Source organism: Diceros bicornis, chromosome 6, assembly GCF_020826845.1.
Source record: "Diceros bicornis minor isolate mBicDic1 chromosome 6, mDicBic1.mat.cur, whole genome shotgun sequence".
Classification (NCBI taxonomy): domain Eukaryota; kingdom Metazoa; phylum Chordata; class Mammalia; order Perissodactyla; family Rhinocerotidae; genus Diceros; species Diceros bicornis.
Window position 1 is genome coordinate 35,446,421 of NC_080745.1, and position 25,047 is coordinate 35,471,467.

The 25,047-nt window shown below is 50.1% G+C and overlaps 1 protein-coding gene across 1 annotated transcript; it reads left to right on the forward strand.

The window, feature by feature from the left end:
* The first annotated feature begins 10,551 nt into the window (after positions 1-10,551).
* On the forward strand, positions 10,552-23,518 carry TBATA (thymus, brain and testes associated). Its single transcript, XM_058542661.1, has 9 exons — positions 10,552-10,598; positions 11,833-12,068; positions 13,779-13,934; positions 14,831-14,910; positions 16,302-16,475; positions 18,424-18,505; positions 19,301-19,445; positions 20,996-21,045; positions 22,129-23,518. The coding sequence occupies exons 1-9, from the start codon at positions 10,552-10,554 to the stop codon at positions 22,212-22,214; spliced, it is 1,056 nt and encodes a 351-aa protein (XP_058398644.1). The 3' UTR covers positions 22,215-23,518.
* Positions 23,519-25,047: the final 1,529 nt, after the last annotated feature.

Genomic DNA, 25,047 nt, shown 5'->3' on the forward strand with positions numbered 1-25,047 from the left:
GGGCTGCCCTTGCAATATCTGCATTGTAAGACATCTAACATCCATCACTGAATGCCACAGGAACTACCCCCATCACTGTGACAACGAAAACTTTTTAAATTTTCAGGATGCCCCCAGGGAGCCTAACTGTCCCACTGAGACCCGATATTGGACTGATAACAGGAATGCACTCTAGCACAAGCCTCATTTTAATATCTGTAGTTAAATATTTGTCAAGCTAGAAGGGACTTGAGCATCATCCAGGCCAGTGCTTCCCACCTACCATTAAACATCAGAATCTCCAAGGAGCATTTCAAAATCCATGTCAGGGCTCTCCTACAGACCTAGTGAGTGAGGAGTGGGGCCCAGACATCTGTATTTTGAACACTCCTGGATCAGAGCTGCTAAATTCTGTCCATTTTCACCCATTTCTATGCCTTGGTCCAACAGCTAGTGGAGGGAGACTGAACCTAGAATTCCTGACATTCCAGCCCAGAAGCCCAGGCCCAGAAAATGCAGTGAAACCTTTGGGTTCTTGTGCTGGCTTTGGGACTCATGTGCTGTGTGGCTCTGAATGCACCATTTACTCTCTCTGGGTCTCAATTTCTTCACCTCAAAATTGAGTAGAGAGGGGAAGCTCCAGCTCTGTCAGTCCAGAATTCTCTATGCCCCACTTGAGTTACACTTCCCAGAAGCCTCTGTTTGGAAACTCTAGGTTCCCAGGAAGGGCCACTGATCAAGTGGTTATTTGACTGGGGAGAGTGTTGTTGGTCCTGCTCTGAGGACGAGCAGCATGGCCAGAATGCCGTGGGAGACCAGGCCCCCTCTCTCCCTGCCCCTCAGTGTTGACCCAGATAGGGCACAATGAAAAGGCCCATGTAATATAAGTTGTGGGTAAACAGAGGACCAAAAAGGTAATTATGAACCTTGGCTCATGGTTACTCCCTACCCGGCCACACAGCACCGGTTTCCAGGGCTGCCTCACTCGGAGGGGCTGGGCTTTGGACAGCTGGGCAGCACCTGTACCCCAAGCTCAGGAGTCAGGGTAGGAGGAGAGGGCCTCCATCTCCACAAGGGGTGAAAAAGCGTTCATGTCTTTAAAAATGCAGCTAAATAATTTTTCTCTAAGAGGTTTTTTAAAAACTAAGGGCAGTTATTCTCCATGCTCAGGGTAACTGCGGCAGGCAAAGGGATCAAGGACGGCTCGAGCTGGGAGTGCAGAATGAGCAGGAGTTAACCAGGCAGAGAGGGGCAGGAAGAGTGTTCTGGCTGAGGGAACTGCATATGCCAAGGCCCAGTGTTCAGTGCAGGAAGCCAGTGTGGCCCAAGAGACAAGATTAAGGGGGAGGAGAGGGAGAGGCTGGTGTGCAGGTCAGATGTGTGGGGCAGGTGTGCAAATGCACATGCCTTCAGGGACCCAGGCAGGTAATGTGGCTGCTACCGTTTGGGAATGCAGGCCTTAGGTTCATTCGTTCAATCAACTGTTACATGCTAGGTTGCAAATCCTGGGCAGGGAATACATCATTGAGCAAAGATCCCTGCCTTCATGCAACTTACATTCTAGTGGGAAAAGACAGACAAATAAACATAATAAGTAAACTACATGGTAACTTAGAAGGTGCCAAAAGCTCTGGATAAAGAAGCAAAGCTGAGTATGGGATATGGAGTGTGGGGCCTGGGGCAGGATGTCATGGGTGCTGCAATTTTCAATAGAATGGTAGAGTAGCCCTAACATTTCAATTTTCCAAATAAAGTCAGAAATCCCGACTTTTTGGTAAAATCTTTCAATTTTAAAATTGTGATATCCTGGGAGCCTGGCAGAGTCAGGGATTATTCTTGTTCTCTTTGCTAGGACTACTTTAGTTCTTTATGGTAAATAATGAGAATAGTTTCAGTAGCAAGAGGCAGAGCCCAGCAAAAGGGCTTGTCACTGCCCCATAGAAGCAACCTTCAGGTATTACCAGCAGTGCCTCCGGCCGTCTGGGGGAGCTCTTCCTTTCTTCCATTCGCCCAAGCTGTTCAGAACTACCACTTCCTTGGGGCAGACATGGAGGGGTTGCCCACAGCCCTCTGCTTGCCCATGTTCTGTTAGGAGGACAGGGTCATTGCTTCAGAGGGGAGCGATGCCCTCCCTAGAGCAGAAATGATGTGTAGTGCTGACCCCCAATCACATATCCTCACATCCTCTGGGCACTGGGAGGCAGAAGCAATGTGCTGATGACTCTCTATTCTTAGTTAGCAACAGAAAACAGCAAGCCAGCACAATTTCGACAAAAAGAGCTCAAAAATATTGTAGGACCATGTTGTTTTCTTGTCACAATCTGCATAATTAATCTTGTGACCATGACATAACTTGCTGAATCACCCCTTTTTGTTAATTCCATCTTTTTTTCTCCAAGATAGAGTAAAAAATCTCTACTTGTATGGTGATTGTCAAGAGATCTAAAAGGTCATATAGGGGAATATGACTACGGAACTCCCAGAACTTTGAATAACTCATTCAATTGTTTTGAAGTTTTGTTTTTTAATGGAAATATATCATACAGACAGACAAGTCCACAAATTCAGCACCAGATCAAGAAACAGAGCATCGCCAGTTCGATTTTACTTTTTAAATAAATGCAACTGAGGACCTCAGGGCCTTGTAGGATATAGTATTTTGATCTTTATCCAAAGAGCAGCAAGCAGCCATTGAGGTCGTTTTCATCAAGAGGCTGACTGTATCACATCTGTGTTTTAAAACAATCCCTCTTCATAGTGTGGAGAATGGCTAGGAAAAGATCCAAATGGACAGACAGGTTACAAGGCTTCTGCGTTCAACTAGGAAAGAACAAAGATAACTGATTCTAGGGTAGAATAATGCCATAAGCTTGATGATGGACTCTTGGAAAGTCAGATAACAGATTAAAACAAGATTCTCAGAGCCACAGGCTACCCTGTTCCCTGGCGAGCATGCTGCCATGTGTGCCCTCAGGTTAGGAGCCTTAGGGGAGAAGTCACATTAAAATCTCAAGGCAAACTGACCCATATCTAGTGGGCTATACTTTTAACTTGTTACAGCAGGATTGGGGTACCTCTCCCTTAGCCATGGGATTCTGACTTAATGGTTTCCCAAAAAATAGAGTTGGTTGCAGTAGTAATCAATAGAGTGGTTGCATACGTGCTGATGCTGTTTCTATCTACTCTAGTCTTACAGGTTGAATTGTGTCCTCCAACAATTCATATGTTGAAGCACTGACCCCCAGTACCTCAGAATGTGACTTTATTTGGAAATGGGGTCACTGAAGCTGTAATTAGTTAAGATGAGGTGATACTGGAGTAGAAGAGGTCCTTAATCCAATGTAACTGGTGTCCTTATAAAAAAAGAAAATTTGGACACAGACATGCGCACAGGGAGAAGGCCATGCGAAGATGAAGGCAGAGATCGGAGTGAGACTTTTACAAGCCAAAGAACACCAAGATTGCCAGGAAATCACCGGTCTAGGGGAGAGGCATGGAGCAGATTCTCCCTCACAGCTCTCAGAAGGAATCAGTCCTGCCGACACCTTGATCTCAGACTTCTAGTCTCCAGAGCTGTGAGAAAATAAATTTCTGTTGTTCAGGCTATGCAGTTTGTGGTACCTCGTTTCAGCAGCCCTAGCAAATTTATATACTTAGATTCCCAAACTAGCCCCAAACTTCAATAGGCTGACAAAGGAGGAAAGGGAAGGGTGGGTTGACTCATGTCCCCTCTCAGCATCCAAGTGTGGTTAGGGTGGCGGAACTTCCAGAAGCCCTGGGATCCACTGCCAACTGGCTTCCTGGGGGACAAAAGCAGCCTGAAGCTAGTCCTTGTAGACCTGCTTGAGGGGATTGCTACATTCCGTTTTGGGGTACAAATCAACACCTGCCACTTAGGGACAGATGTCACGGGGGCACGACAGAGGAAACCACTCACTTGGACATATTTCAAATGCCCATTCTTATTATCTACTTTCCATGTAATTCAAGTATTTCAAGTATTTAAACCATTTCCACTGGCTGCCCATTCAAACATCTAACTCCACACTCCCTGGTTACTGCATCATCATAGAGCCAATTAAACTCATTCATCTGAATATTCTTACAAGTCCCTCCAATACACAAACCATGCCAGTCCTTTAAAGCAAGTTGTTTATAGCTAATAGGCCTGCTCCTGACCCCAGCTATCCCCCTCCAGGGAAGCCTTAACGAGTTTCTAGTTGGGAACAGAAGGCCCAGAGGGGATTGCCTGATGTTGTCTCTAAAGATCGGACCTCACAACCATAAAAACAAGTCAAAATCAAGGCCTAGTGGCAGACGAGCAGTTACAGGACATACCTGAAGCAGGGTCAGCAGACAGTCAGCTGACCGCACCCCAGACTACATGGAAAGCATTTACCTGGTAAGTCTTACATAAATGGTAACCCATAGCAACAATCGTCTTCAACAGATGTACTGATCTATCTATGAATTAGATTATACCTGGAGAAAAGACCTCAAAGAGAAGACACCATATGAAGCCCAGTTAACTAAATGCTCTGGTCCAGAAGGCTCCTTATAATCAGCCTCTGCCTCTCTCCACCGTCATCTCCCCCATTTCCACTTCACCCTCAGACGTTATGCCCCAGGAATACTTAGAGTGACCATATAATTTATTATCCAATGTAGGCCACTTTTGAGACTGAGGACATATTAAATGCTTTTTGGGACAGCAGGCACAAACTGGACTGTTCTGCGCAACATGGGACTTCTGGTCTCCCTAGCCAAATGGAACTACTTAGAGTTCTCTTTCCATGCCCTGGACTCTTACATCTCCAGACTGTCGCGTATGCTCTTCCTTCCTCCTGGAACATCCTCTCCTCCCTGGTCTGCTTGGAGCACATTCTATAGCTCGCTCCTCTGTGGAGCCTTCCACAAGTCTCCTAGGTGGGCTTGGGGTCTCCTTCCCCTGCGTCTCCACCATCCCCAGCACTTATCACATTCTCTCTTAATTTCTCTGGCTCCCCAAGACTGGTGACCTCAGGACAGGTATTATGTCTTTTCATCTTTGTGTTCTCTAGCCTATTCCTTGCTGCAGGTACTCAATAAATATGTGTCTGATTAATGATTTTGTGATTAGCTTGGAGAAGAGGTGGGTGTAAGAATTAACTTCAAATGTCTAAAAGGTTGTTATCACAAAGAAGGCCTAGGCTTGATTTATGTGACCATAAAGATAGAACAAGAAACTGACTGGAAGCCTCAAGGAGATATAGTTTCAGCTCCATATTAAGAAGAACTTTTTAGCCAACAGGACTACACAGAAAACAAACAGGCAGCCTTGGGCAGTAGAGAGCTCCTTGTCACTAGGGTTGTTTTGCTGAGAAATACTAGCGTACACTTGGTAGGAGTTTTGAGGAAAGGATTCAGGCATGTAGTGGGTGAATGGCCTAGATAACTACCTAAGACTCTGTGATTCATTCATGCATTCAATGAATATTTACTGGGCACCAGGCATTGCGCCAGGAGCTCGATGAATTAGCACAAAACAAGCACGCCCATGTAACCACCACGTAGAGCAAGGCCTTATGGTTGTCGATGAACAAGACAGATGCAGCTTCTGATCTCTTGGAGCTTATAGGCTTGCGGGAGAGATATATGTCAGTGTCAGAATGATCAGATATTAAAAGAGAGTGTGAGGGGAAAACTTGGGGTGCGGGTCAGAGAAGACACATTTGAATTGAAAAGGCGTGAATGTAGGAAGCTTTTTTGGTTCCACAACCTTAGACTTCTTTGGAGACCTCAGGCTTCTTCTCTGTTCTCTGATGCCTGCCTTTCCAGTTGGGTGACCTTCCTAGTGCTGGCTTAGACCAGTCTATACCTGTCAGCTCCAGAGCTGTGAATCAATGGTAACCAGGTAACTTTGAACATCCTAGGGGAGACAGGTGGGTGAGCCATGTGGGGTCTTTAGTCACTCCCCTTTCTTTCCTCCCCTCTTCTCTGAAAGACCATCAGAAAGCTAGTCACACAGAGTTTGGGACAATAGAGGCACAGACAATGCCACAGTAGGTGTACTCCAACGGCCCGGCAGAGACTCAAACTCTCAGAGCAGCCAATCCTCATCAAAGCACCCAATGGTGCTGGCCACAACCCAGAACTCCATGTACAAAGCAGAAAAGGCAAAGCAGGTGAGCCAAGGGCCACGTGATCACAGGCTTTTCTCCTGTACACTAATGGGGAATAGCAACAGGATAATACAGGAGCCATTCATGAAATGTTTGCTTGATTTGGGTAAACAATAAAAAAAATACTATGCATCAAGCCTTCACTATGCATCAGGCACTGTGCTGGGTGATTATATATGCATTATCTTATTTAATCATCAAATAGCCCCATAAAGTTGGCAGAATTTTTATCCTTATTTTATGGATTAGGAAACTGAGGCCTAGAAGTTATCAAAACTTCTCTAAGGTCACATAGCTAGAGAATGGCAGGCCGGAGTGTCTCCAAAGCCTGTGCTTCTGGCCTGCGTTGTGTGGAAACTTTCATGGGGTTAAAAGAAAGCCCAAAAAAGCAGAGTGGGTTGAAATAGCTACCATCTCCGAACTCCAAAGGTAGGTGAGTAAGCCCTCAGCAGAGTAGCAGTTTAGCAGGAGAGGAATCTAAAATCTGAGTTCACAGCATAGACAAAGTCAGAAGAAAAATAATGAACTAGAAAACATTTTTTTATTACTCATATTACCAAGGGATAATCTAATATACAAATCCAAACGTCCATATAAGAAGGACTAACAAACCAACAGAAAAATAGGCAAAAGATATGAAGAAAGATCACAAAAAAATATACAAATAGTTCTTAAACATATGAAAAGATGCTCACTCATTAAACAAATGCAAATTAAAGCTATACTAAGGTAGGATTTATCTCCTATAAACTTGTAATACTTGTGGGATGCAGTGATTATAGCCTTAAACATATAATACATTTGAAAAGAAGGAAACTGAAAGTCAATGACTTAGGTATCCATTTCAAGAAATTATAAGAAGAACAGCAAACTAAACCCAAAGAAAGTGGAAGAAACGAAATGAGAGGACCAGAAAAACTAAAAATTGGTTCTTTGGGGAAAAAACCAAGAGATTGATCAAGAAAAAAGAGAAAGAGAGAGAAAATGAACAAATTCAGGCTAATATCAGGAATGAAAAAGAAAATATCAGTACAGTGCCTAGAGACAATACAAAGATATGGTCAATGTGATAAACTTGAAAATGTAGATGATATGGAAAGTTTTCTAGAAAAAAACAATAGATGCCAACACCACAATGACAGAGATATTAGAATTATCTGACAAAGATTTTATAACAGCAGTGAAAAAATATGCTTCTGTGAGCAATTAGGGACACACTTGAAATAAATGGGGAAAAAAACAGAAAGCCTTAGCAAAGAAATAGAAGATAAAAAGAACCAAATGGAAATTTTAGAACTGAAAAATACAATAACTAAAATAAAAGCCTCAGTAGTGGGGCTCAACAGCATAATAGAGATGGAGGAGTAAAGAATCAGTGAACTGGAAGATAGAACAATAGAAATTACCTAGTCTGGGGCCAGCCCCATGGCTGAGTGGTTAAAGTTCCATGCACTCTGCTACGGCAGCCTGGGTTTGCGGGTTCGGATCCCAGGCACAGACCTACATCATTCACTAGCCATGCTGTGGTAGCGTCCCACATACAAAGTAGATGAAGACTGGCACAAATGTTAGCTCAGGGCTAATCCTCCTCAAGCAGAAAAAGAGGAAGATTGGCAATGGATGTTAGCACAGGGCAAATCTTCCTCAGCAAAAAAAAAAGAAGTTACCCAGTCTGAAAAACAGAGAAAAACTAGACCAAAAAAAAAAAAAAAAAATGGACGGGACCTTGCCCTACATACTTCTTCATCTGGCTGTTCTTCTGTATCCTCTATAATATCCTTTATAATAAACTGCTTTAGCAAATTATTGAACCCAGGGAGGGGTTTGTGGGAAGCCCAATTTATAACTGGTCAGTCAGAAGTACAGGTAACAAGCTGGACTTGTGACTGGTGTCTGAAGTAGGAGCAGTCTTGTGGGACTGGGCCCTTACCCTGTGGGATCTGATGCTATCTTCAGGTAGAGAGTATCAGAATTAAGTTAAACTCAGAGAGTGGAGGATAAAAATAGTTTTCCCTGACAAAGTCTTATACTAGATATCAAAATTATTTAAAACTACAGTTATTGGGGCCGGCCCAGTGGCATAATGGTTAAATTCGTGCATTCCACTTCGGTGGCCCAGGGTTCACAGGTTCAGATCCCGGGCACAGACCTACACACCGCTCATCAAGCCATGCTGTGGCAGCGTCCCACATACAAAATAGAGGAAGAGTGGCACAGATGTTAGCTCATGGCCAATCTTCCTCACCGAAAAAAAAACACAACTACGGTTATTAAGAGAGTGTAGTGTTGATGCAAATAACCAATAACCATTCTATAGATAACAGTAACAAGGTGAATTTTACTTGAGCCAGGCTGAGGACGATAATCTGGAAAGGCAGTCTCTACAAAGAAAGAAAGCATTCTGGAGATGCATGGTTTTCAGTACATTTTTATATCTTTTTAGAACAAAACACTTACATCAAACACACCCAGGATGCGTATTCATCAAAGTTTCAAAGAGATATTCAGTTGCAAGTTAGCAGGTCAACATGACCCTGACGTCCAGGAAAGGAAATTTATCTTCAGGAGTGCTGACGCTGGCGTTACTGGCGTCGTAGGAAAGGAAGTATGCATCCTTATCTTCAAAGAGTGCATTCTTTCACTTTGAGATAGTGTTGAATGCTTTCCTTACTTTAATGGTTAAAGCAGATGTACAGCATATGTTTTAAAGGCCATAAGTCAGGCTTCTTTAGTTCAGGCCAAATCAGGTTTAAACCAGAATATGTGAACTTATGAATATTTCTTGTCAGTAGCCCGGGTGGAATGGTAGACCAACGGAGCACTGGAGAAGAACAGAGTCCAGAGACAGCCCCACACATATATAGACACTTGAATTTTGATAAAGATCATAGTACAGAAAGGCAGCACAAGGACAGCGTTTTAAATAATGGTGCTGGGTCAAATGGATATTGACGTGGGAAAAGTATATGACTCTTGACCCCTACCTTACACCACACACAGAAATCAATTTCCCATTGATCACAGATCTAAATGGGAAAGGTAAAACAACAAACCTAGAAAATAATATAGGAGAATATCTTCACAACCTTGGGTAGCCAAAGATGCCTTAAATAGGACACGAACACCACTCATCATCAAGGACAAGATTAATAAGTGGGCTAAGTTAAAATTAGGAATTTCCCTCCATCAAAAGACTACATTTGGATACAGAAGAGCAAGACACAGAGGGGAGAATATATTTGCAACGCATATAACTAAGGAGCTCTGGGATCATCAATTTCCTCATCTATAGGGTTAACCGAGATTATATACATATTTTGTGTGTGTGAAGATTAGCCCTGAGCTAACATCTGATGCCAATCCTCATCTTTTTGCTGAGGAAGATTGGGCCTGGGCTAACATCTGTGCCCATCTTTTTCTGTTTTACATGTGGGACACCGCCTCAGCATGGCTTGATGAGCAGCACGTAGATCCGCGCCTGGGATCTGAACCTGCAAACACCAGGTCGCTGAAGTAGAGCATGTGAAATTAACCACTACACCACCGGCCCGGCCCCACAGCGATAATATATTTAAAAGAGTGGGCACAGTGCCTGGTACATAGGAAGTGTTCCACAAAATTTTATGTTGCTTCTCTTAGAACCAAGGCATCCAGGCAGGAGGACTGTACTTCAAACCATTTCCAGGCAGAGAGAATCTCTCTCCTATTTTTGATGCTCCACAAAGAAAGAAGTCAGCAGTTCCTTTATAAACCTTACAAACCAGTGTTGAGGGCATTCCCTAAAGTATCCCCTTCATCCCCCCAGCTGCAATCTGCATACAGACCCAGTGTTCAGTTCTAAAAATAGCATGAAAGGGTTAAGAGGTGCAGTGAGGAGAGTGATGGTGGGTTTACTCTTGGCTGTGTCAGGTCACAGTGTGGGAAACTCCCCAGGGAGCTGAGAGCAGCAGGGGGCCTGGTCAGGAGGGAAGAAAGCCCTCTCTTCTTTCAAACATAGTGTTTTTTATCATAGTAGTCATCAGCATACCCATAAGCGTGGAAGAGGGGGATTTCAGAATGGTTTGTAATGTTCACTTGTCTGAGCGTACCACAGCTTATTTATCCATTCTTCTGATTTTGAGCATTTGGGTTGTCACTAGGTTTTTGCTAATTTGAACAATGTGAGTTTGTTTGTCTTACACACAGCCCCAGTTGCACATCTGAAAGAGTCTGTCTTGGGTATATATCTGGGAGAGGAATTGCTGGATCATACGGCACGCATATGTTCAATTTGACAAGATATTGCCAATTTTCTTCCCCCAAAGTGTTTGTTCCCGTTTATACTCCCACTGCCAGCCTACGAGAGTTCCTGTTTTCCATCTTCAACACTAGTATTAAGTGTACTGGCCTTTATTCCATTAGAAACCCTACAATGGCTATGGAGGTGAGGACCCAACTGGCTGACGATCCACTGATGAGGTAAGGCCCCAGTGCCTACCCTGCTGACCGAGGAGGAGGTGAGGGTGGGGCAGGGAGGATGGTGTGGGGGTGGAATCCAAGAGAGGCAGTACTTGCTCACCTTCTGCTGCTGTCAGTCAGGCCTGCAATGGGTTCTCAGGCCTGCGTTAGCACAGGTCACAGGCTGGGCCCCTCCCTGGTGGCATGGGCAGGAACATTAAGCACAGAAATTCCAGGGGTTTTCAAAGGATGACTTCTTCTGTTAGTTGGGGACAGGGGAGGCCGGCTAACTGTGACTTTCAGAGAAAGTTTGCTTTAATTTCTTCAAGTCCCAGATCACTTAGAGATGAGTCAAAGACAGAACAGGAAACTCAGGGGCCTGGTCAGCGAAATCCTCAGAGGGTCCCAGGGCAGAACGCCTTGCTTAGCACATCCAAAGTCCATCTATACTCTAGGACTCCCTTCAGCCAGGGCCGCCAGGAGAAGGGAATGCAGACAGCGAGCAGGCAGGTGGTCCCACTAAGCCTCAGGCAGAGAGTAGACCACCTTCAGATCCTTGCTGGACCGACCTCAACCTCTTCCTCCAGGGGCAGAGGCACAGAGTCCTCAGGAGAGGGAAGGGGTGCAGGGCAGAGGACAGAGAACCTGAGACGGCTTGTCTCCAGCAAAGCGAAGCAAAGCTTGAAGCTTCCCTGCAGCGTTGCAGCCCTGATAGCTGCCCCATCAGCTCTACATCTCCTGGGAGGGGCCCCCATGGGAAAAGGACTTGGATGCTGACTCTGGGCCAAAACTGCTCCTGAGGGCATTAGGGGGAGGGTAACAGCTGATAGCTGGCTTCTCCTGAGCTGCCAACAGTTTGGCTTGGGGAGAGGCCCTTGCTTGGGTTAGCCCCCGGCCCTAGAGGTGTATATAATGTGCCTTTGCTCCAAGTCAGGTATTTGGATGTGTAGGTGGGTCCATGGCTTCTCTTTCTGGCTTTAGAGACAGTTTGATTCCATCTGAGTTCTCTCAAATGGATCCCAGCTCCCTGCTAAGGCACCTCAGAAAGACAGAAGACTCCTGGGACTAGATTGCACCAATGGGAAAAGACCCTGGGGGAGGCCCAGCTTTGGGTGTCATGGGGGTGGTGGTGAAATCCTGGAAACCAGATTTCAGAGTCTCAGGAATGGACTCTATCACAAGCGCTGAGCTCTGAGCTAAGCTGGGCACCCCTGCCAGAAGGCTCCATAAGCTTCTCCTTGACCCTCTCCTTCAGGCCAAGGGCTGAGCTGAAGCCTGAGAAGAAGTCAGGGCACAGGCCAAGGAGCCACGGGGACAGCGGGCCACAGAAAGAACCGATGATCCCAGGGATCGTGGATTTTGAGCTGATCCGGGAGGCACTGAAGACCCCCAAGCCCCAAACCCCTGGCGCCTACCACTTTGGCCGCCTCAGCCACCACTCCTTCTTCTCCAGACACCACCCCCACCCCCAGCACGTGACCCACATCCAAGGTAGGGCAGGGGAGGCCAGCGCCTCCCTGGCAGTGGTGGAGGGGGGTCTGGAAAATTGGAAAGGGAGGACCCAGCCTCTACTTCTAGGCTGAGGTCCAGAGAGGATGGGGACTTGGCCAGGGTCACAGAGCTGCTTGGTCACTTGCAAGCACTTGGCCAAGCCAAGACTCGACTTGGGGAGCAGCCTCCAAGGGCAGGCTGCACATCCCTACAGGATTTCTCTCATTGCCCAATCTCCCATTTTACAAATCAGAAAAAGGGATGAACATTCTGCCCTAGAGCTGTGCTCTGTTCTCTGACTCAGGCCATTTCATCCACTCAGCCACTCATCCATCAAATATCTACTGAGTGTGAACTATGGGTAAGATACGTTTTTAGACCTTGAGGATATGCCAATGACCAAGACAGGCAGTCCCTGCCCTCGTGGAGCCGACTCTCTGGTGGGGAAAGATAGGAAACAGATAAAGTGTCAGAGGTGGTAGGAAGAGAGGGTGTGAACCATGCGGCTATCAGGGGAAAGGATGTCCCAGGCAGAGAGCACAGCAAGTACAAAGACCCTGAGGCAGCATCCTGGCCCTGCTGGAGGAACAGCAAGGTAGCCAGTGTGGCTGGAGCAGAGTGAGGAGGGTGAGAAAGGAGATGTATCAGAAAGGCAGTGGGGTCCCAGATCATGTGGGCCCTGGAGGTCACTGTAGTCAACATGAAGGCGTCTCGCTGAGTCAGATGGGAGCCACTGGAAGGTTGAGAGCAAAGAAGTGTCAGAAGTGATCTATTGGCTTCTGTCTGGGTGGTGGCTCGGACCAGGAAGGTAGCAGTGGAGAAGTTAGTGGCCTTGCTCTAGCAATATACAGAAGGGAAAGCCAGCAGGATTTGCCGATGGATTAGAAATGGAGTGTGAGGGGAAGAGAGGAGTCAAGGCTGAGCAACTGGAAAACCGGAGTTGCACTGGCCGAGACAAAGAAGGTGGCAGAAGGGGTTAGTGGAGAGTGGGGGAGGAGTTAGGAGTTTGGTCTGGGACATGAGAGATGCGAAATGCAAGATGCCTTTTAGACATCCAGCTGGAGGTGCAGAGTGGGCAGCTGGGTCTGGAGTTCAGGGAGGGGTCCTGGCACCTCAGGAAAGTGCATCAGGAAGGACAGCGTGAGCAACCGTGCTGAGTCCTAACCATGCGGCTCCTCAGAGCTTAACTATCTAATGATATTAGAATAGCACACAGACCTTGGTTGGAAGGGTCCTTGCATGTAAACTGCTTGCCACCAACTCCCGGCTGCCGTGCACTCAGCCCTGCACAGGCTGACAGATGGCAGGAAGTTTTATCCAGAGGGTCTGGCTAAATCTCCTCACAGACTGTGGCTTAAGGCCCCCCTCCACATGCCTACCTCTGTGTGCTCACATCTGCAGTTGGTTGCTCTGTCATAGAAAACCGAAAGGACCTCAGGACTCGGGTCCCAGGAAGCCTGGGTTCTTGTCTCATCTCTGCCTGCCTCACTGTGTGACCCTGAGCACGTCCCTTGTGATGTCCATTCTAGGTGTCCCTGTGGGTAAGGTCGTGGTGGTGGCAGAGGCCCTCCCAGCTCCAATGATCCGTGGGCTGTAGGTATCAGCAGAAGTGGGGCCAGTGCTCTCCCTGCCCACTAGCCTCCTCCTGGCCTCACAGAGTTCTTGGGGTCCACCCAGGCCTCCCTTCCCACAGCCTCTAACCCTTCACAGATCTCACCGGCAAGCCTGTCTGTGTCGTCAGGGACGAGTTCTCTCTGGCCCCCCTACCTCAAGCCACATTCTTATCCCGCTATCTGATGGGGATGCCCACCGTCTCTCTCCCTATCGGAGACCCACAGTCCAATCGGGACCCTCGGCTTTCTTCTGGTGGGTACTTGGGCCACAGCCCTTCTACCTTGGAGTTACACCTCCCCCCACGGGCTGCCCCACTTGGGCAGGTACCTGGGAAGGAAAGGGCCATTGCTCTTAGGTTGGGGGTGTCCAGTGGGGTACCCCATTTTTTCCTCATTTCCTCAGACAGCTGCATTATCCCCACCCACCCACATCCTCAGAAATGTGCCCCTGCTTGGATTTGAGGTGTTGGAGAAGTTATAACAGGCAGAGGACAAGCAGATTTGGGCAGCAGTCACGTGACTTACAGCTACAGACAGGAACGATATTTGCAATATTTAGTCACTGGTATGCTCAGGGTCCAGCCTGTCAGAACAATCAGCCAGAGACAGTGCTGGAGCAGTGTTCCAGAGACCTCTGCTCTGCCAAGCCTTCCCCTTCCCTTATGGTGGGGTGGAGGCAGGGCGGCAGATCCTGGGGAGGAGGCTGGGACAGGTGCAGGACAGAGAGGTCTGGAAGCCTTGCTGCAGTGCTCCATACCAACCCCTCCAAGAGCAGTTCAATACTTCAGGACCTGGTGTAGCTTATCTACTGAATCTCAATCCCAGTCTCAGGTTCCTAAAAGAGGCAAGGCTAGATTAAGCCACATGCATCTTGGCACGCAGCCAAATGCTCTCCAGCATCTCCCAGTAAAGCCACAGTTTAGGACACCAACATCAGCCCCCTCCAGTAGCCACCCCGCCCCCACCAGTGGTGTGATTCCTGATTCTTACCCCAAGGGCACTGCCTCCCCCTTTCCTTTTAAGATGCGAGGAAGCCTGGGAGGAGAGGAGGCTCTTCCACACACAGCCCTCCCAAACCCCGGAGCCACAGGGAGGGCAAGGAGGAGGGTCCCAGGCATCAGTTGGCAGGATCTTATCTCCTCCTCCCAGAGGCCTGGAAGAAGGAGTTGAAGGACCTGGCTTCCCGGGTGGCCATCTTCACCAAGGAGAACGAACTGAAGAACAAAGAGGTGGGTGCAGAACAAAGGAGCTGTCTGGGAAGAGAGGAAACGGATCCAACCCTTTGTAAGGAAATCCCTCCCCAGTGGGTTCAACTTAACGGGCAGTAGAGCAGGTTCATGCAAGGTGCTACTGTTGACACTGGGGAGGAGGGGCCGACGAACACAACCGAAGGGTGAGGGTCACAGTGGTGGCTCAGAGGAGAGACCGCACCGAGGTGGAGAAATCCAAGAAGGTTCATAGTTTAGAAGTGCCCGGGGGAGGCATTCCTAGTGGAGGCACACAGCACAAACTCTCAGAAGTCAGACATCTTTAGAGACCAGGGGGCTGAAGTACCCGGGATAAGTGGGCAGCAGTGAGTGAGAAGGTGAGGCCGACTTTGAATGCGGGCAAGACCAGCTTGTTCTTCATTTCTGAACTTAGTGTAGTGTCTAGTGTCATAAGCAGCAGAGAATCATTGAAGGCTTTCAAACAGGATGGGGGTGGCCTCATGGGTGCTATTGGCCAATAAACCAGTAAAGACAAGTGAGAGGCAGCTTGAAGGTGGTTGGAATTGGTCCTAAGACAGGCTTGGCTGTTCGTAGCTGAGTCTGGTCCTGCCCTTGCCTTGGGCAGCAGAGTTCTCGTCACTGCTCTGCAGCTAATTCACTCAGGGCAACTCAGCTAAGCTGTCTAGGTCTCAGTTTTCTTACCTTTAAAATGGGGAGAAAGACACCATCAGTCTTAACCGGAGTTGCAGGGGCAAGAGGCCCCAGGGGTTGTGCCCACAGGCCTGGCTCGGGAGAGTTTCCCCGGGCAAAGAAAGGAACATGGGGACAGGTGAGCTAGAAATTAAGGTAGCCGGTGGGAGCCTTGGCGTAGGATACTGTTCTCAAATCTCTGATGGGCTGGGGGCAGAGGCACCAGTGGGCCTGCCCAGGAGGAAGCACAAGGATCACCCAAGGACTACCAGGGGCAGCCAGGGTTCTACGAAGTCCCAGGAGGAAGATCTTTGGCTATAATTGAAGGGCTCCCCACTGGGTAGGAGGGGTCTAGGACAGAGTGGGGCTGGCCTGGTCAATATTACCCGTCCCTGCAACACTGTGATGCTGGGATTCCAGGAGTGGAGGTGGTGGGTGCTCTGAGGATGTGACCTGGCCTCCTCTCCTCTCTTTTCCCCTTCCCCTCCCCTCCCTTCCCTCCCCCTCCTCTTCTCTTCCTTTCCCTTCCCTTCCTTTCTCTTTTCTTCCCTTTTCTTCTCTCTCCTCTCTTCCCCTCCCCTCTCCCCTCCCTTCCCCTCCCGTCCCCCCCTTCCCTTCCCTTCCCTTCCCTTCCCTTCCCTTCTCTTCCCCCTGCCTTCTCCTCTCTCTCTCCCTTTCCATCTCTCACTGTCTGGAGTCTCTGGTCACTTTTTTCCCGGCAGAAGGAGGAGCCTCAGCGGGAGCAGGGGGCAAAGTACTCGGCTGAGACCGGTAGGCTTATCCCCGCTGCCACCCTAGCTGTCAGCCGCCGCCACTCCCGCCAGGGCCGGCAGGACAACCCTTCCAGCAGAGATGGAGGAGTCCAGACCTTTGTGCTGCAGGATCAGGAGCTGCTGGTGAGGCCCTAGGAAGGCTGGGGGCTGCAGGCCCTACAGAGGCCCTAGACTAAGGGCAGAGAACATGGTAATACCTGCTCCTAGGCTCATAGCAATCCCAACAAGGACTCTTACCAACTGCCTTAAAGTGTGGCCTCTCCCAGGGAGCATTCACCTAAGACTGTAAGACATGAAAACCCCAGGATTGGGTGTCAGGAGCCTGGATTCCAGGCCCCTGCTGCCTCGACATTTCCGTATAAGCCTGTCCCTCTCTGTTAAGTCCCTTCCCCTCTTGGGGCCTTAGTTCCATGATCTAGCCAAACTGGGAGCATGAACACGTTCCAGCTGGCCCTTGACAAGTTAATGAAGGGAGCTGCAGTGGTGGAATGAGAAGCGTGGAGACGAAGGTCCTGCCTAGTGTACCCTCAGACCACGTCCCGGGATGCTGCAGCTAGCAGCCTGCAGGCTGGTCCCAGCCTGGTCTCCCTGCACTGCAAGAGCGGTCCAGTCTGCACTACAGCAGAGCACGAAGCCCACCTCCTCCATGTTCAGGTTTCCCCATTCAGGCCTGAGATGAGTCCATGACTCATTCTGGTGGGTTAAGGCGATGAAAATTGCTGTTAAAGTGCACACATATTCTCCAGGGAAGGCCAGACCATGAGCCAGCATCTTGACCCCTGGCCTGTGACCAGCGCTTCCAAGCATGCAATCCCTTTGGAGCCTTATAACAGTCCAGTGAAGTGGATAGAGCAGACAGGGCCCGGGATCCCCATTCCACAGGTGGGGAGGCTGAGGCCCTGCCAGGTGACATTCTGTGGCCCAGGCCCCCAGAAAGGGAGCAGCAAAGCTGGGACTAGAACACAGTGCTCTCTCCGCTACAGGGCAGCCTCTCCTTGCCTGGAATTAGGTTCTCAGGTCCTGTGGGGAGGGGGCACAGGGCAGGTAAGTTGGATGCGGAGAATGGAGAAGGGCTCCAGGGCAGATCGGAGTTGTGGGCAGGGGTCTCTGCAGCAGGTGGGTATGTGGGGATGAGGGTGGGCACCCTGATAGGCATAGGCCTGGAGAGAGGCCCAGCCCAGTTCCCCCCCACCAAGGATGAGGCAGACCCATCGGGTCCTAGGAAGACTGAGCACCAAGTACTGAGGAGACCCCAATTTCCTAGGACTCCAAGGGCTCCACCTCCCACCGCGGGCCCCAACCCCAGCTCACCATAGCCACAGCCTCCATCAGCACTGCGGCCTGGGGAGCCCCCATAGCCCATCCCAGACAGAGCTGGATCCTTTCCTGGTGATGCTTGACTGGAGAACACAGAGGGAAAAGGGCCCTGAAGCAGCAAAGAGGCCAAAGGCTGAGAATGTGGCCGGGAGCAAAGTGTGTAAGCTGCTCGGCAGCAAGGAGCCCCAAGCTGAGCAGTTTGCACAACCAGCGAGCCCTGACCCTCAGGCCTCCCACTGGGATCGCCCCACCTCTTACTGACATCTCCAGACTCTGAACTTGGGAACTTCAGAGTGGGGAGGTCTGTGGGGTCCCTGAGATCCCCACGCCAATGACCTAGGCATTCGGGACCTGGTGCGTCTCTGAGGAGCTGATGGGCCAGTTCTGACTTGGCGCTCCCAGTGAGGGACTTTGGGGTACAGCTAGCCCAGCATGGTCCAGGGATGAGGAGTCCACACATCTGATTCCAGGGCTTACTTCTGCCACAATCCCCCTGCTAGGTGTCCTCCTCTCTCGAGTCCTCGGATTCCTCGTCCACCCAGTGAGGAGGTTAAGAATCTCCCTCCAGAGCTGTCAGGAGACAAAGCCCTCTGTAAAGTGCAAAGTCCATGCAGAGGGGAGGCAGGGACCCTCGTGGGGACCAGGTTAGCCAAGCATGTGGCTCTGGGAGCCACTTTGTGGGGGAAGGGCTTGTGCTGCTGGCTGGAACGTGCAGTCCAGGCACGCTGACCCAGGCCTCTCCTCCTGCCCGCAGATCCTGGAGCTCCTTTGTCAGATCCTGCAAACAGACTCCCTGAGTGCTATCCAGTTCTGGCTACTCTCCGCTCCCCCCAAGGGTGAGGACACTGCCCGGTGCCCGGGTCCTTCTCTGAGTGGAGGCTGCCAAGGGCCTTGTCCTCGGTTCTGCAGGGCTTGGATGTCACTCAGCTGCCACCCCAGGGCCTTCCACCTGCACCTCTTCTCCTTTTTGGAGCCCCAAATTAACCTTTTCCATCTGGACACTGTCACTTCTCCCTCCTCCATATTCCTCAACAGGAGGCCCCCGCTCCTTGGAGGGGACCCCTCCTCCACGCTGACCACAGGCCTCAGCACCTGGGAGGGGGAAGTCCAAAGACTGTACTTAGCAGACACAGCCCCTCACCCACCACTGTGGAAAACACACACACACACACACACACACAACACACACACACACAGATGCAAATACATGCACATAAGAACACACACATATATGCACATGAACACACGCATGGACATACACACACACACTGGGACAGTGGGCAGAGGGTGTATTTAAGTGGGAGGGTGAGGAGTGATGGGAACCAGAGAGATGATTGGAGAAGGCTTCCTGGACGGGAGAGTGGACGGGGAGGAGGGCAGGTCCCCAGCAGGCTTCCCAGAGAGGGCCAGGGAGTGTGGTGGGCAGGTGGGCCAAGAACCAGCTACACAGGAGGGAGGTGTGAAGGCTGGGCCAGGAGAGCAGAGGGCACCTCCCCACGGGGACCTGTGGGCAGAGTGTGGGACGGTTAGAGAAAGCTGCCCTGGGTGGGGGTTGGGCAGAAGAGCTGGAGGCCCTGTTCCCTGCCTGTCCCATCTAGGACTGAGGACTCTGCCCCTCACTGTGCTTACAGAGAAAGACCTCGCACTCGGGCTCCTGCAGACAGCGGTGGCTCAGCTCCTTCCCCAGCCCCTAGTCTCCATCCCTGCAGAAAAACTGCTGAACCAGCTCCAGGAAGTCCAAGAACCACCTCAAGAGAAGCAACAGCCAGCCTACAGGTGTGCTTTGTGCCCCTCACCTGCCCCTGTGTTCCCAGAACGGCTTTTTCATGTTCAGCCACCTGTCCTCCCAGGTGAGGCCAGTGGGGTCCAGAGAAGGGAGCCTGAGGCTGGCCAGAGCCTGGGCTGACTGAGCCCATCCTGGATGAAGGCCCAGAGACCCTCCCCAGAGAATCTCCAGTTCCACCCGTGCTGCTGGAAGGCCCACTGCCAGACCCGACTCTGCTGCCAGCTGTGAGGGATCCCTGAGGGGGTGATCTGTGTCAGTTGTAAAGACAGGGCTGGATAAGCCATGTGTAGGCTTCCAGAAGCTCTTGGTCTTTGGGAAGACACTGTAGAGAAGGAACGCTAACACGAGCAGGCGGAAGTACCTTCATGCGGGTGTTAAGTGCCCTGGATGGCTGGAGAGAAAGAGATTCCTGACGAGCTGGGGAAAGGGAAGATGAGGGCTGGCCTCACAAAGCGGTGAGCAGGGCCTGACTGTCAGCAATGGAACCTGCGATGTTGAGTGCCCACGTGTTTGCCTGAGTCACAGGGGGTTTTAAGACCACCCATGGAGGCAGTATTGCCTCCATTTTACAGAAGAGAATACTGAGGCTCAGGAACAGTTGAATGACCCCCAAAGTCACCTGGCTGGTCAGCAGAAGAGCTGGGATTCAGACTCCAAGCCCAGCAGTGCTCAGATTCACCAGGGAGCTTGTTAAAAATGCAGACTCCTAGAGATTCTAACACCGCAGGTCGGCGTGATCCCAGGGGATGTGTATTTTTAACAATCACCCGAGTATTTCTGATAGAGCTCGGGGAATGCTGCTGGGATGGATAGGATTTGAACGAGCAAAGGAGAGGGTGGGGAAGGTCAGGACTGGAAGTCAGGAATGCGCATGTCTTAGGGAACGTGAAGTTTGGGGGTGCTGGAGCGTGGGCGGGCTTGGTGAGAAGGGGCGGGTGCTTGTGTTTGCTTAGATTTGTTGAAGGCATGGGTCTTGCTCTGGCCCTGGACTTGGATTTCTTTTCCACTTTGAGAGACCAAGAGAGGCACAGGAGGAAGGCAGGCTTCACTGTGATCTTGGGCAAGCCACCGTCCATCTGTGAGCCTCAGTTTCACCTTCTCAAAACCCCCTCTCCCAGAGCTGTAGGGAGGAAAAATCATATCAGGCGCATAAAAAGGCTTGCTGAAGTGTAAAGCCGACACAAGACATAAAAGCATTATTCATGCTTGTAAGTAATTCATCAGGCAAGCAGGGGTTCTTGTCTTCTCCACTCACACTGGAAGGCTTCTTGTCTCCGAGGAAGCAGGGGCCTCCCTTGCAGCTCCTGGGACAGGAGGGCCTTGCTTCCTTGTGGCCACAGCAAGCAATGGAGTCACGGTGGTTGGGTCCTGCCTGGGGTGGTGCCAGCCAGGGACAGACTCCTGCTGGCTCTCCAGCTCTCTGGGAAGGGCCGCTCCTGCCTCTTCCTGGAGCACCTGCCTCACTTCCCCGCCCACCCCGTCCCTCTGCTGCGGTGGCTCCAGCCTGACCTTCCCAGCCTCTCCTCTGTGTTGGTTATAGCCAGTCCCCGAAGACGAAGACACCACCTCTACCAAAAAGCGAAAAACCAGGTAAGAGTCCATGCGGCAGGTCACTCATGGGAGTCACTGAGGCCCAGCCTGGCTGGATTCCTCAGGGGATTCAAGGCATCCTGGAGATGAGTCCCTGCCCAAGGAAGCTGTTCATTTCATCCATTCATCCATCCATTCGTTCATTCACTCATTCATTCAGCACAGACTTATTTAGCACCTGTGTGCTAGGCTCTGGGAATCACTGGGGAAGAACTGAGATAAGCTTCTGCTGCCGTGGAGCTTCCATCCTAGGGAGGAGGAGTGCAGGTGACAAATAAAAACATCTAGGGGATAGGTGCAGTAGGGAAAATAAAGCAGGGTGACATGATAGACAGTAAGAAGGACTGGCAGGTTGGGGAGAGGGCTCCTTGAGCTGAAAGACAGGAAGGACCCAGCCCTACACAGGTCGAGGGAGAGCCTACAAGCAGGGCTCCCAGCTCCTGGCATGTTGGTGAAAGGGCAAGCAGGCCAGGGTGGCCGGGCCCTTGAGGGTGGGGACAGTGGTGAAATGCAATGAGACAGGTGGACAGGGCCAGCCCATGGGAAAGCAGGCATATGGTCTCATGCAGAGGGCATGGGGGTGCACTGGAGGGTTACAAGCAGGGTGGGGGAGGCACCCCTCTGGCTGCTGTGCAGAGAATGGACTGTGGGGGCACAAGCGGATAAGGGAGACCAGGCAGAAGGCCGCTGCAGTCATCCTGGTGCCTTAGACCAGGGTGAGGGGGACAGTTGGAGGGGACAGAAGAGGATAGACATCTGTACCTCCATTCTTCTCCCCACTAGACTGTAAAGGGTCCTGAGTGGTGGGCAGGGCCTCTGGCATGGAGTAGGCACGTCACAGATATTTGTTCCCTGCACGTAGAAGGAAGAGGGTGGTGGTGAGGCTCAGAGAAGGGCTCAGCTCCTCCCCAGCCCCCAGCAGAGCCCAGAGAGGAAGCTGGCTTGACGCAGGCTCTCCCACACCTCCCTCTGCGCTCGCACATCCGCCCGGGGCCGCGAGGGGAGAAGGAGTCTGCTCGCTCTCGGGGGAGCGGCCCGGCCCCCCTCATCCTCTCCTGCCTGCTGTGTCTCCCCTGTCCCCAGAGTACATTGGGAAAGCCCAAGTCCTCCGGATGTATTCCAGCCAGAACACAGAAGAGAAACCGGCAAAGCCAAGGGCCGAGTGCTGAGGACTGCCTGCCGCTTCACCCGTCTTCCTCGAGGCCCAGGCTCGGGGTTGTTTGCGCACCTTCCACCTCAACAGCAATACCTGCTTTCCTATCACATGGAGCCTATTAAAATGCTGTCTTCCCTTTAAGAGGACGCTTCCACTCTCCCCTCAGTAGTAGGTCTGTGCTCCGGTCCTTTATTCCAGGAGAGGGGACGAGCTACACCGAACCATCCCCGTTCCCTTGGAGAAAGCCCAAATGCCGCCGTCCACGTGGGCCTCCCTGGTTCTTTTCTGTTCAGGGAACTGAAGGGCAGATGGTGGTTGGGGCGGCCCCTCCTTGACCCAAGACACACAGGGCTCTGAGTAGGTTAGAGCAGTGGTCCTTAGAATAACCTTCAATACGGTAATTGAGTTCCTACCAGGCACTGAGGCAGGGACTTGAGTAATAGCTAATGATGAACACTGCGTGAATTGTTCTACGTGCTTCATATGCGGTACTATATTTGATTCTCCCAAAAGCTCTATGAGGTAGAGTATTAATATTGTCACTCTCATTCTATAGATGGATAAACTGAGGCTCAGAATGGTGAAATAGCTTGTCCAAGGCCACACAGGAAGTGGCAGAGTCTGGATCCAAACCCAACGTGCATGGCTCTGGAATCCCTGCTCTTATCCACTGTACTCCACTGCCTTACAAACCGCAACCCTCACCAAAAGTTGTGGTTACATTCCTGAAAAGCATAAGGGTTAGCAAAATAGTGGTTGTCAAGATCAAGGAGGAGAGGGGCATTATATAATGTGACCCAGATGCAGCTGGGGTGTCTCTATCCTTTAAGATCTAGAGAAGATGGCCTTGACAATTCGGGGAGTTCAATGTCTTCCTTGAGATTTCTGCAAATTCCCTAGAGACGTGAAGGGAGGGAGGCATTGAGGTTTCACAACGCCGTGGTCACCTATGCCTCTGAGTGCCCCTTTCTGCTGAGTTCAGTCCCTGGATTGTGGCTCCATTCTTTACCTGCAGACTGCTCCACCTCACAGCAATTCAGATGGCTTTAGTCCCTCCAGGGTTTCCCAAATACCCCATTCACACAAAATTTTCTGTGCAGTAGGCTTCAGTCATAATCAGAGTGGGGATTTGCTCTGAATCAGGCAAACACCTTCACGGTCCATATGAAATTGCCTTGTCTTTAAAAGTCCTTGGCAAATCTCCCACTGGGGATGTTTCTCTGGCGGCAGCTTCTCATATAACAACTATGCCCCTTGCCATCCCGCTGGCTTTCTCCTCCCCTGTCCCCACCCCTGGCACTAGTTTGCCCCCAGGAAGCCCACATTTATTTTATTTTTTTCCATTTTTTTTATTGTGGTAAGATACACATAAAACTTACCATTTTAACCATTTTTAATTGTAGTTCAATTAAAGTTCAGTGGTGTTAAGTACATTCACGCTGTTGTGCAACCATCACCACCATCCATCCACAGGACTCTTTTCATCTTGTAAAACTGAAACTCTGTGCTCATTAATAACTCCCCGTCCCCCTCCCCTGTCCCTGGCACCACCACTACTTTCTGTCTCTATGAATCAGACTACTCTAGATACGTTATGTAAGTGGAATCTTACAATCACACATGTTTGTCCTTTTGTGTCTGGCTTATTTCACTTAATGTCCTCAAGGCTCATCCATGTGGTAGCGTGTGTCAGAATTTCTTGCCACGTTTATTTAATTTTTATTGATGCAGCTGTTCACCTTCCTCCAGCCTCTGTTCTCAAACTCTCCGGCCCCACCTGGCCTGTCCAGCCTCGTCAAGGGGCTGAGCTGAACAGAAGGTCTGTTCATGGAACAAGGTCTTTGCCCCTTGGCAATTGTGGTTGTAATAGTATACTCTCCTCCATTATGAATAATTTTTTAAAATCCACACAGTAAAAAATTCTAGAAGATATCTGCTTCCAAAGTAAATCATACGTGTTGGCACAAAAACCCTGGTTCTTTGGGTAATCCTTCTGCGTCACCTTTAATTTTTCAGGAAATATTGCCATGAGATTAATATTTGCCACTGCAGATGCTCATAATTTTGTTATTCCACAAAGTGCACATCTCTTCAAAGTTGCTTAGCGCATCCCTCAAATTCATTTACTTATTTTGCTTTCTCTGGCTTGCGTTTGCTTTTGCAACAACCTGCAAAATGCTCGTGCCGCTGCCTGGCCTTTGTGCTCCTTGTCATTGCGCTCAGAGACGAGGCTCCCTGGGCCTGGCTTCTTAGCCATATACTCTGAGGGTAGATAGATGACTTTCTCAGTAGTCCTGCAGTCTCTCAGGAGAAAGAAAGATAAGGGGACTGAGCCAAACCATGTACACATAAAAACATTGTGGAAATAAACACTGTGATATGCAAATGGAAAACTGCTATATTACAAAAATATGGACGGCCAAGCGACGGATGTGTGGGGTGACCTGACCTCATTCAATGTTCGTGGCAACCTGTAAGGCAGGTGTAATCCATATTTTACAGATGGAAAATCCAAGGCTTAGAACAAAGTAACACGTCAAGGTTCAAACAGCCAATAAATCGTGGATTCAAACCCAAGGCTGTGGGGCTCTTCAGTCAGCACTCTTTCTACTCTGCTATGCTGCCATCTTGCAGGCCACACCCCAAGGCCCATTCATCTCCAGACGAGAGAAATGGATCCTTTTCTCATTTCCAGCCACTTCACCCACTCCTCCTGGCTTCTCTTCCCCATGCCCTTGGATACAGAGCAAGGCAGGGTTTGCTCTGACTCCCTGGCCCCCTGCAAAGTCCCCCAGCAGGCCTGCATCCTCTTTCTGGGTTTTAAGAGAGTCATTGCTAAACCCCAA

What these genes read in the sequence shown, in the direction of transcription:
- TBATA (XM_058542661.1), top strand. Translation starts at nt 10,552, where the DNA reads ATGGCTATGGAGGTGAGGACCCAACTGGCTGACGATCCACTGATGAG. An exon ending in GGACCCTCGGCTTTCTTCTG is followed by an intron (nt 13,935 to 14,830) that starts GTGGGTACTTGG and finishes TCCTCCTCCCAG; the next exon opens with AGGCCTGGAAGAAGGAGTTG. An exon ending in ACCAAAAAGCGAAAAACCAG is followed by an intron (nt 21,046 to 22,128) that starts GTAAGAGTCCAT and finishes CCCTGTCCCCAG; the next exon opens with AGTACATTGGGAAAGCCCAA.